This window comes from Macaca mulatta, chromosome 11 (assembly GCF_049350105.2).
Source record: "Macaca mulatta isolate MMU2019108-1 chromosome 11, T2T-MMU8v2.0, whole genome shotgun sequence".
Lineage (NCBI taxonomy): Eukaryota > Metazoa > Chordata > Mammalia > Primates > Cercopithecidae > Macaca > Macaca mulatta.
In genome coordinates, this window is record NC_133416.1 from 127,352,004 (window position 1) to 127,364,375 (window position 12,372).

Here is a 12,372-nt window from a genome sequence, read left to right on the forward strand (position 1 = left end):
GCTTTTGCTGTGCATATCCCTAGGCATAGTTGAGGAGTCAGACATTTAAAGGGAATATTATAGCTTAGTGCTTAACAGCTCAGGCTCTAGAGTTTAACTTTCTGGTAGGAAGAGACAAATTTCTATTTCTAAGAAGATCGCTTTGAGAGGAGATAGTCTGCAGGAGCATTTCTTACCAGCTGGACTAGATTTGCAGCCCTCAGTGCATCTCTGTGGCTTCGTTGTTGAGTGATTCATGTCAAAGTGGTGATGCTAAGAATAAGATCAGCTACCTGAATTACCCAGTGCTCTGCAAATCTAAGTATGTTTGAAATCTCAACAGTCACCTGAATTCAGTACAGGCACTCAAACTATAGCATATGGTTTCCTGATGGGCCCTACCTTCTATTAGAAGATTTTATTTATTTTATCTTATCTTATTTTATTTTATTTTATTTTTGAGACAGAGTCTTGCCCTGTCGCCCAGGCTGGAGTGCAGTGGCGCGATGTCGGCTCACTGCAATCTCCCCCTCCTGGGTTCAAGCGATTCTCCTGCCTCAGCCTAACAAGTAGCTGGGACTACTGGCATCCGCCACCACGCCCGGCTAATTTTGGTATCTTTTTTTTTTTTTTTGAGACGGAGTCTCGCTCTGTTGCCCAGGCTGTAGTGCAGTGGCCAGATCTCGGCTCCTGCAAGCTCCGCCTCCCAGGTTTACGCCATTCTCCTGCCTCAGCCTCCCGAGTAGCTGGGACTACAGGCGCCCGCTACCTCGCCTGGCTAGTTTTTTGTATTTTTAGTAGAGGTGGGGTTTCACCGTGTTGGACAGGCTGGTCTCAAACTCCTAACCTCAGGTGATCCACCCGCCTCGGCCTCCCAAAGTGCCGGGATTATAGGCATGAGCCACTGCAGCTGGCCTTAGAAGAAATTTTAAGTCTGAAATGAAATGCCTAGCATTAAAAAAAAAAAAAAAGGAAAGAAGAAAAGCCTTGCTAAATTGGACTTGTATAAAGTTTGGTTTTAGTAGTGAGAATACATATGAAAAACTATTTCAAAATACAAGAAGATAGTATTACAGTACTAATTTGAGGGTAAGACAGCTAAAGTTGGTTTTTTATTTAATTTTTTTAAAGTTTTTTTCTTTCTGAGATGTAGTCTCACTCTGTCACCCAGGCTGGAGTGCAGTGGTGTGATCTTGGCTCACTGCAACTTCTGCCTCCAAGGTTCAAGCGATTCTCCTGCCTCAGCCTCCCAATAGCTGGGACTATAGGCACGCACCACCATGCCTGGTTAATTTTTTTGTTTGTTTGTTTGTTTTTTGAGATTGAGTCTCGCTCTGTAGCCCGGACTGGAGTGTAAGTGGCGCAATCTCAACTCACTGCAACCTCCACCTCCTGTGTCCCAGTTCAAGCAATTCTCCTGCCTTAGCCTCCTGAGTAGCTGGGATTACAGGCACACCCCATGATGCCCAGCTGATTTTTGTACTTTTGGTAGACATAGGGTTTCACCATGTTGGCCAAGCTGGTCTTGAACTCCTGACTTTGTGATCCGCCCACCTTGGCTCCCAAAGTGTTGGGATTAAAGGTGTTAGCCACCATGCCCGGCCTAATTTTTGTATTTTTAGTAGAGATGGGGTTTTGCCATATTGGCCTGGCTGGTCTCGAACTCCTGACCTCAGGTGATCCAGGTGCCTCAGGCTCCCAAAGTGCTGGGAGTACAGACGTCAGCCACCCTGTCCAGCCTATTTATTTATTTTTGAGACAGGCTTTCAAACTCTTTTGCCCAGGCTGTAGTGCAGTGGTGGCACAATCATGGCTCACTGTAGCCTCGACCTCCCTGGGCTCAGGTGATCCTCCCACCTCAGCCTCCCAAGTAGCTGGGACTACAGGCACATGCCACCATGCCTGGCTAATTTTTGTATTTTTTCTAGAGACGGTTTCACCATGTTGGCTAGGCTGGTCTCAAGCTCCTGGGCTCAAGCAGTCCGCCCACCTCAGCCTCCCAAAGTGCTGGGATTACACGCATGAGCCAGCGTACCCAGCCTAGCCCAAGGTTTTTACCATCCTGATTCTGTCACTGAGATGTTGGACAAGTTCCTTCACTTTCCTGAGCCAATTTCCTTGTTGGTAAATTGGGGGTAACAATCAAGATAATGCATTGAAAGCATTTAGCACAGTTCTTGACACATAGTATGTACTCAGTAAATATTACTAATGTGATTCTTTGGCAAGAGTGAATGACTAATTGTGTTTCTGAGTGATTGAGAAGTCTAAAACAGCCTAGTGGGTATCTGAAATTAAATTTAGAATATGAAGGAGAAATAATATAGGGGAAACATTCCCAGGAATGTTTATTGCCAGAATTATTCACAGGTTTCAGGGTGTGTAGGGTGGGATGAGGGAGTTGGCGGCCTAATGCTGATTCCTTGCATCATAAAGCCAAGCTATGAAATTGTTCATTTCAAGTAAGTTACTTCATGCAGCTCTGAACTTCTAAGTTTTTTAAGGAGTCAGTTGTATATCAGAATCTTATTAGCTCATTACTTCACTGACTGAAACTTGGGAAACAAAGATGATTCATAGGAAGGAAAATTTAAAGGTTAGAGGGTATTTAAATGAAAATCAGCTAGAGTATGGTTTTATTTTATTTTGTTCTATGTTTTGTAATTGTTTTAAAAATAGTGAGTAGGTTAAGAATCTTCTGTGGCTCTGTAGTCCAGTGAGGTAACATTTGTTGAATATGTGGAACCAAAAATAAAAAAGATGGACAATTGACTATAGAGTACTTGAAGATAAAAAGAACTATTGAACATGTAACCATTACTATGAGAGCCTCATTGAACAGCTAGTCTACCATTTCAACATTATTACCGTCCCACCTCCTTGGAAAGTCTTTCCTGGCCGTTCCAGCACACGGTGATCTCTCCCAAGAACCCATAAAGCTTACTGACCCCATTTGGCCTCAAAAAAGCATTGAGGCAGTTACTTAATTTGTCCCATGGCTCTCCTCTCCACAGGACAGTGAGCAGCGCTCCCTCAGCAGGGTCTGGCCTGGGACCCTCAGGAGGAGGGCTGGAATTTTTGTTACCAAGTTAGCCTCCTACAACACCAAATGATATTTTGGTGTTATGTTATGGTTATGATCTAATGTATTTTAGCATTAGATCATAAATGGATTGAGGTGGGAAATAGGCACCTCTGCTGGCACTCCCCAAAGAATTAAAAGTTGCAAAAATGTCCTTGAGGAATGAGTGGCAAAAATCTTAACAGATATGACAAGCAATTTCAAATAGTGCCCATGTTAAGTAGAGGAGAGAAATGCAGATGCGTGTGATTTGACTGAGCCCACTTGAGGAAATTGATGGGAGAAATGAAGGAATTTCTAAGGCAGTAGGTATAACCATCTTATTCTTTCATGTAAAATATTCAGACTTTCAATTTAGTAGATATTTGCTGAGTTTCTTCTATATGTAGAGTAATAATGATAACTAACATTTGAGAGCATACTATTTCCTAGGGCTGTTTCTTCTGATCAGTCAAGTGGTCTTGGACCTAGACAGAGTCATTAATGGTGGAGGTGGGGGTGGGAGTTTGTCCTGTTTTAGCACTAGAGAACAAATGAATGGTGCGTGGGAAACCAGCATCTCATCTAGTGCTCCTTATAGAATGGAAAGTGCAAAGAGATGCTTGATAAATGAAAGACAGAAATCTTAACAGACTTCTTTGCATAACCTCTGAATCAGCTCTGCAGGTCTCCTCTGTTTCAGGCATCAGAAGTTGAGAGACAACTCTCCATGCAGGTCCACGCCCTCAGAGAAGACTTTCGGGAGAAAAACTCGTCAACCAACCAGCACATCATCCGGCTGGAGAGTCTTCAGGCTGAGGTGAGCCTCCCCACACAGCAGTGCTGGAAGGTGGAATGCTTTTCTCACTGGGAGACAAAAAACTGCTCTATGTAAAAGGGACTAAAATCTCTACAGAAAGACATTTCTGTGCAAAACTAAATGGGGAACATTTGATCTATATTTCTTTGGGTAGGTCGTTGTCTGGAAAAATGAAGTTGCTCAGAGTTACTGCCGGGTGTATTGAAATCACAGATGACCTACATTTTATTGAATATGTTGATCTCTCTAAAAATATCCTTGCCAATCCGAAATAGGAGGTGGGAAAGGACATCTCGCCTTTCTCTATTCCATTTAGGCCCAGTTCAGTCCATCTTACTAAGGTCTGCTGTTATTCTCATCTGCAAAATGAGAGAAATAGAAGTTTCTACTTCACAGGTTTTTGCAAGGATATTATGGGTTAATGCATACGAGGCACTTTATATGATACCTGGAACACAGTGATGTTATTGAAACCATAAGGGAGGCCAGAACGTGAGGGCCAAGATGAGGGGAAAAAGAAAGTATCGGCAGGGGAACAATACTGTGAGAATCTGGTTGTGGAAGGTGAAGAGAGGGTAAGGATCTTATCACCAGCCCAAACCAGGCCTGCCCCCGGGGGAGGCTTCCACCTGGTCTGCTTTTGAGGACCCTTTAGCCAAGTATCTGGACAGCAGCCCCTTTGCTAAGTCAGAGTTTGAAGGACAGTCTAGAGCCAGGTTGAACAAGTAACCTTCCACTGTGATGAAGCAATCAGCCATCATGGTCAGGCCAGAGAAACCCAGATAGCCTGCTCCCCTGCTTGGTAAATGACCTGAGGATGTTTTTCCTAAAGTCTGTCAATATCTTCTGTTTTCTCCTGCCTCCCATTCCCTTCCTTCCCCCTTTCCCTTGGACTGCCTACTGGTATTGAGCAGCAGGTCCTTGAAGTAAGTAGAGTTTGTTCCAGTGGGGTTTGGCATGCCTGTATGTGACCATTTGTGTGCATGACTTGCCATTCACCTGCCTCTGCCAGCCTCTGACTGCTTCAAGTTTTCTGTCTTCCTCTTTCCCCGATGCGTTCACTTTTTCTAGACCCTCATGAACCAGGTCATCCCCAGGAATGTTTATTGCCAGATTTGTTCACAAGTTTCAGGGTGTGTAGGGTTGGGTGAGGGAGTTAGTGGCCTAACGCTGATTCCCTGCTTTGTCCGTGAACACTGCTACCTTTAAAAGGCAAGCTATGAAAATTGTTTGTTTCAAGTAAGTTACTTTGTGTAGCTCCAAACTAAGTATGTGTGTGTGTGTTTTTGTTTGTTTTTGTTTGTTTTTTTTTTTGAGATGGAGTCTCGCTTTGTCTCCCAGGCTGAAGTGCAGTGGCAAGATCTTGGCTCACTGCAAGCTCCACCTCCCAGGTTCATGCCATTCTCCTGCCTCAACCTCCCGAATATCTGGGACTACAGGCGCCTGCCACCACGCCCGGCTAATTTTTTTTTTTTGTATGTTTAGTAGAGACTGGGTTTCACGGTGTTAGCCAGGATAGTCTCGGTCTCCTGACCTTGTGATCCTCCCGCCTTGGCCTCCCAAAATGCTGGGATTACAGGCATGAGCCACCACGCCCGGCCGCTCCGAACTAAGTTTTTTTAGGGTCAGTTGTGTATCAGAATCTTATTACCCCATCACTTCACTGACTGAAACTTGGGAAACAAAGATGATTCATGGGAAGGAAAATTTAAAGGTCAGAGGGTATTTAAATGAAAATCAACTAGAGTAAGAATTCTCTTCACATGGGTGACTTTGCTTCAGTGTAGGAAATAGTGGACCCATTCACAAAAGGGGCTTGCTCCTTTTGGTCCCCTACCCAGGTGCACACTTGAGAGACAATATTTCTTTGTTTGGCCAGATACCTGATCTCTCTGGACAAAGGCCACATACTTTGTTTCTCCAGGACAACATCCTATCTGATTGGATTGGTGGCCAGAGAAGATCTGTGCCCTGCGAGCAGAATTCTAGTTCAGAGAGTGAGAACAGCTAAAAAATAAAGGGAAAATTGTATCTCATAGGACTTGAAACAAGCTAGACATTCATTTCAGGATTTCCCCTGGAAAAGTTCTAAGATTGGTCCCCAAAACTTGCCCAAGTAAAAGCCTTAAGGAATTGTTATCAAAGCTGGAATGGAGAGCCTGGAGAATATTTTAACCATGTCAAGAAAATATTTACAAGCAAGAAGCTGGTTGAGAATCAGTCCAGCAGGGCACTGCTAAATAAATGGGAGGATCCACGAGGACCTCCAGGATTCCAGAAGGTCCCCTAAGAGTCAGATCCAATTGGCAAGGCTTTCTGGAGCCCCTGAGCCAGGGTGATGGTTTTTTGAGTGAAGCATCCCTGGCCTTGGGAGCACTGGCTCAGCTTCTCACCCTACAAACCATGAGGCCAGAGGAGACTTGGCATTTCTTTCCTCTTTGCCTCTGTTTTCTCACTGACACTGAAGAGATTAGGCAGACCTTCCTAAAAGATTTATGTATGTGGAGACTGACTAGGTATTCAGTGTATACAAACATATCAACCTGTTTCATGAAAAGAATTTGCGCCTCTTCACGAATGACTCCCTCAGGTAAAAGTTATTCTGAGTAAAGTCAGCATTCACTTGTATCTGTGTCCTGCTCCGTCCCAGGACATAGGCTGATGCAGGCACTACTTTGCTTTTTGTACCCTGGGAGCTCTTCCCTTAACTCAAGGCACTGGGTCTGAGCTGTGACCTCTAGTGCCAGTGGAGCCAGGAGCGGGGAAAGGAAGACAGAGACGAATCCTGGGGTGTGAAAACATGGCGCTCCAGAGGATTTCCTGGGCATTTTCTTGTGCTCATGACTTGAGGAGGAGAAGCAGTGCAGCAGGTTAGGTTCCACTCCTCCTGCCAATTGTAAGGATGGGGTAAAGTTGAGAGCAGGCAAGGTGGAGCCCTTTTTTATCTTATCTCTGGAATTTCCAGAGCACTAGCCTTCCCTTCCTCTGCCTGGCATCCCACATTCCAGCTTCCCCAGAGGTCAACTCCCACCCCTTCCCAGACAGGTTTCTAGAAGGGAGGGGTTTTCTCTTCAGCTTAGGGTTTCATAGTTATTCTCTCAGAGATGGGGGTACCGTGACATTGGGCAGAACACTGAAAGATACTTGCCTTCATGTTTTGGGGCTAGTCCCTAGTTCCTACTTGTCAGCCCGGGTGTAACTCCACACCACCCCTGTGGCTCTCCAACCCTTTCAGATCAAGATGCTGTCAGATCGGAAACGGGAGCTGGAGCATCGTCTCAGCGCAACTTTAGAGGAAAATGACCTGCTCCAAGGGACCGTGGAGGAGCTACAGGACCGGGTGCTAATCCTGGAGAGGCAGGGCCATGACAAGGACCTACAGGTACTGGGGTAGAGAAGCTGTCCTGCAGGACTAGAGCCAGATAAAAGGAGCACTTAGCCAAAAAGAAAAGGCTGGGAGGCCAGCATCACTGCTGGGGTAAGCCAGGAGTGGATGATGCCTAGGTCTCACTGTGGGGCCTGAGGCATTCACTAACTTGACTCTTCTGACTCTGCCCAAAGGAAGTGCACTGCTACCCACAGATCATTTCTCCAATGTGTTCTGAGCCACTGGCCCATGGAGCAGTTTCACAGAGTTCTCTCTGGGTTAACATGACTGGAACACCAGGAGTGCTATTCTGGCCTCCTAGCATTTGTGAAATCTGCTAAAAGGTTTCAGAGGGAGCCTGTGACTCTCTGACTCAGCTCATAATGCTCTCTGCTGCTGTCTTCCCAAGCTCATGGATTTAGTCGGTTGGCATGGAGCAGAAACCCGAAGCTGCCCACTGAACACAGCAAGGTTTATATTCTGCTTCTGCCAGTTGCCAGAAAAGGCATAGACTGAACCCTTTGTGAACCTAATCAGTCTCTTTTTTTCCTTCCCGAAGGAAATTGCTTCATGGCCATATTTGTTCTTATTTGGGAACTGCTACCGGGCCTCAGCTGAATCCCCAAGCTCACACTTGACAAGAAACAACTCCCAAAACAAAAATCATCACTCCAGTCTTCCCAGAAATAGAGTACAGCATCTGCTACCAAGATGCTTTGCTGGGCTGGCCTAGGAGGACCGGGGTCAGAAACTCAGAGTGCATTGCTTCCCTTTGGCATTCTCTGTTCATGCCAGGGAGTGCACTAGATTGCAACAGTGATATTTGTGCAGAGGTGGTCATCCAGGTGTACTCAAGCACCAGATGTGTCTCCACCCAAAGGCTAGGCCACAGAAGGTCCCACTGGGCTCATAGGTAGGCTGTTTGAAAGCCTTGGGGTATGGGATAAGGAAATACAGTATCTTGGGCTAAGATTACTTGTCCCTGCCACCATCAGCTAGGCTGACACCTGAGTGATGAACCTCTTTGAGGGAAAATGAATGGCTTTTCTCTCTCCATGTTTTTAGTATCTTCAGCTAGTAACTTTTCATATATTGATAGTAGTGCCTCAGTAAATGTTGAGTAGAAAATGGTGCTGGCTAAAACTTTACAGAAGTTTTCAAGATGGAAAAGAGTTTGCTGATTTTTCAAGGTTGATGATGATAATAGCAGTAAACATTTGCGTGCCTCTTTGGCATAGAGGGTGCTTTTAGCATACGTCATAAAGCTGATATTGAGAAAAACTGAATCATTTATCCAAAGTCATGTAGTGAGTCTTTGGTAGAATCGAGACTGGAACCCTCTCATCTGCTTTACCTGTAGCTCAGTAATAACTTCCTGGTATCACTGGCCTCTGAAAGTCAGTTCCTGACCAGCATTTATTACCCTATCAGGCTGCTTTCCTGAGGGTTGCTGACATACAGTATGGGAGGAGAAGGAATATAAGTATGGAGAAAGAGAAAAATGGCCCTTGCCTAAAAGAAACTTTCAGTTCAGCATGAATTTACAGTGAAAAGTCCTTATTTCAAATCAAAAATTAGGGGCCTAGGTAGCAGGAAAGAGGAAGGACTAGTAGGCCATCAGAGGCCTGACCAGCACTGTGGGCTGTACATTCTCTAGCAGCGAGAATCCCATCATGCCACATGCACTTGCTCACCATGTGCACATCCACTGTCTTCCTGTTGAACTTCAAGACTGAGAAGGTGTCATTCACCTAAGGACCTACAGCAGGTCAGGCAGTACTCAGTTGATTTGGAAAATCTGCATTTACAGGCTGAATTCTCATCTTCCCTAACAATTTATCATTATAGTCCTTCAGTTCATGTGAAACTCTCAAGTTGCCACTAATTACCAGTGTCCTCCAGAAAGTCCTTTCTGTTGCTAAAATGGCCTGTACTGATACAGAAATAAAAAATCCAGCTTACTCAGGTAGCAGCTGAATGATCCTAAACCATACTTGTAAAATGTAAAGCTAGTGGCCTTGGAATGTACTTAATCCCTTGATTTTAAATCCTCAGACAAGGGTGAGGGATGGCTGAGCAGGCAAGGCAACAGGCCTGTCACAACCAGAGGAGCCCCCTTTTGATCTCTTTCACCATATAATTGGGGTCTTGCTGTCAAAAACAGATTTTTAAACAACTGATCAAATCCAACTGAGTTTTTTCAGACCTGAGAATAAGCATAAAAATTATTGTTCATTGAGCACCGAGTATATATCAAGTATTTTGCCAAACTCTTACTATCCAGTAAAGGAAATCTGTCTGTCCCTCTAAGGGCCAGTTCACTGCCCTGTCTCATACTGAGCTGGGCATTTTACAGATGTGTGCAGGGCCTAGTCCCAGCGACTGGGTGGATTCCATCAGCAGAGCACAGGCCCTGCTCACTGTGGGGCAACCCAGGAAGCAGGTGACCTGGAGCCTAGACCTTGCTCTAATGCTGACTGTGTACCATTAGGCAAATCACGTAACATCACACCATCCCAGTTCCCTCAGATGAGCGTAAATGTAGTGTACTATACAAACACAAAGCACTTGGTGTCATTCTCATTCATACATACAAGTATACTTAGTGTCACCTTTGTCATATAAAGAATGATGTTTTTTATTTTAAAGGCCTCTTAAATGTAGTAGACTTCCCTTGTTTGGTTTGGTTTTTCTTCTTGTGTCTATCCAGTTGGTGAATCAATTGTTGACTGGAGAGTGCAGACCTCTCCTGGTCTTTTGTTCCCTTGCTGTTATCATTAATTAAGCACCTTTGAGTGTGCATGAGTAATTGAACTAATTTTGTCCAGTATGTAAGAACTTGTACTTGTCTGTGCCTAACTTCCTCCTGCTGCGATGTGTGTGGAGTTGTCTAAAAAAATAATTATGAAGCATTTTGCCAATTTAATATGCCATTTGTAATTGTGCCAAATGCTTCCTAGGAATGTCTCCTTTTTTCCTGTAACCCTGATGTTTTTCTTTCTGAGTCTCCTCAAAACAGGTTGGAGAAGTTCCCACTGGACCAGCAGGTATTGCTGATCCACCAGAACTATGCAGAGCAGGCTTGCCAATCCTTTCTTCATTCTCTGGGCAGCCAGGCTCCAAACCCTTCCTAGTTAGGGCTATTCCAGATCACTGGTGCCGTTAGTCAATCATTTCCAAGTGCTGATGGTGAAGGTGAGACTCCTGGGACACCTAAGTGATTGGTCAAAGGCTCTGCAAGGCAGCTTCCTTCATGAGAACTACAGAGCTCTAAGTGGCTGCCAGCCACCCCAGTCTGCACTTCTGCAGGAGCCACAAGCCAACTCAGCCACGAGTCTGGAAAAGACCAGTGCAGTATCTACTTTCTTTTTAATGGAACAGAGGTGACCCCAGAAATGCTGTTTTATAACAGAATAAATTAGCTTAATTTAAATCCCAAGAAGTTCTCCCCTCCCACCACCACTTCCTGAAAGTCTTCTAAGGACCTGGAGTGGGGTGTTGCAGTCCACAGATAAGAAGAGTGGGAAACATTGCTTCTGGGCAGATGTGGCATGTGGCATGTGGCCATGTTCCTAACTGCTAGCAAACTGATGACAATTCCACAATTAGAGTCTGCTGTATTAAAAGCAGGTTAGTGATGGAGTGCACAGATGAGAAGATAGCATTTAGGCCGGGTATGGTGGCTCATGCCTATAATCTCAGCACTTTGGGAAGCCAGGATGGGCAGATCACTTGAGGTCAGGAGTTCGAGACCAGCCTGGCCAATGTAGGGAAACCCCATCTCTACTAAAAATACAAAATTTAGCTGGATGTGGTGGTGCATGCCTGTGGTCCCAGCTACTAGGGAGGCTGAGGCAGGAGAATTGCTTGAACCCAGGGCGCAGAGGTTGCAGTGAGCCAAGATCACGCCACTGCACTCCAGCCTGGGCGACAGAGACTCAAAAAATAGCATTTAGCAGTTGTGGCTGGGTCATCCCCTTATATTCAGCATTAGTGACCTCCCCAGAGAGTTGTGCCCTGTTGTGAACTCCACACAGAAGGGGCCATGGAGAATGCAGTGGGGTGGAGGGGGTGAAGTCACAGCATGGAGAGAGAAGGAAAGAGTACTGCCCACAATTCCTGACCCCTGTGCTGCTGTCTCCTCTCTACCACTGGCACCATTCCCCTTTTCTAAGTTTCAGTTTTATCCTGACATAGTTGGACTCATTGATCTCTGTGGCTCTGCTAGCTCTAAAAATGTAGGCTTATGTGAAAATCTCTGAGATCATTTAAAAATCAAGAGAGAGAGGCTGGGAAAAGTCTAAAGGACATATAATATATATAATATTTGGCTTGCAGAATAGAGCTATTTGGAAAGCTATTGAAAAGGAATGTCTCCCAAGTAATTAGCTCTTTTCAGTCTTCAGAAAAGGACTGAGAGGAACAAACAGGTGAACGTGCAGGATGAAGGACTGATGTTAGACATGGCAAAACTGTGGACATTTCTGCCCATGAGAGTTAGAACTGAAGCTGTGGGACTTCCTCCCTTAGAGATCTTCAAAATAAGTTACTATCTCATCTGTTAATGTCTCTCTGGAACAAATGAGGTATGTGGAAACCGGAAAGACCCCTGGACTGGGAGTCATCAGACCAGTTCTGCTTCACAAGGGTTTTAGGAAAGTCACTTTTCACCTGTGGCTCAACTACCTGATGTGGAAGCGAGGGGCCAGCCTAGGGCCTTGCCTCTAACGGTTGGGTTGGGGTAGAAACTCTTGGTATTACTATCCAGATGCTACTCCCGTTTCCACCTCCAGCTCCTTTTCCAAGCTACTCTTTTTTCCCTTAATTTTTTTTCATGAAAAGATATATATAGTAAAGCATACAAATCTTAAGGGGACAGCCCAATTAATTTTTACAAATACATACCTGTGTAACCATCATGGAGATCAATCTACAGACCACGATCAGCACCCTAAAAAGAATACTTGCCACTTCCTCAAAAGCAAACCTCTACTCCAACTTTTTTCTACCTCAGTGAAGTTTGGGAATGTTTTATAAATAGACTCATGTATACTTTTTATGTCTGGCTTTTGTTTAACATTGTGTCTGTGAAATTTAACCATGTTGTGGCATATGGTAGTAGTATATTCTTTCGTCGCTGTGTAG

At 44.8% G+C, this 12,372-nt stretch overlaps 1 protein-coding gene across 12 annotated transcripts in view; it reads left to right on the top strand.

The window, feature by feature from the left end:
• BICDL1 (BICD family like cargo adaptor 1) overlaps window positions 1-12,372 on the top strand; it is a 109,757-nt gene that overhangs the window by 73,327 nt on the left and 24,058 nt on the right. For 10 of the 12 annotated variants that reach the window (XR_013401557.1, XR_013401562.1, XR_013401558.1 and 7 more), the window contains 2 exons: window positions 3,744-3,860; window positions 7,096-7,242. Coding sequence is in view for 5 of the 12 variants with exons in the window: in XM_077955411.1 (XP_077811537.1) it covers window positions 3,744-3,860; window positions 7,096-7,242 (264 nt within the window). In the remaining 7 variants the exon portion in view is untranslated. Of the gene's footprint in view, window positions 1-3,743; window positions 3,861-4,774; window positions 4,787-7,095; window positions 7,243-12,372 lie in introns of all 12 variants that reach the window. The other 2 variants (XR_013401556.1, XR_013401561.1) reach the window with 1 other exon arrangement.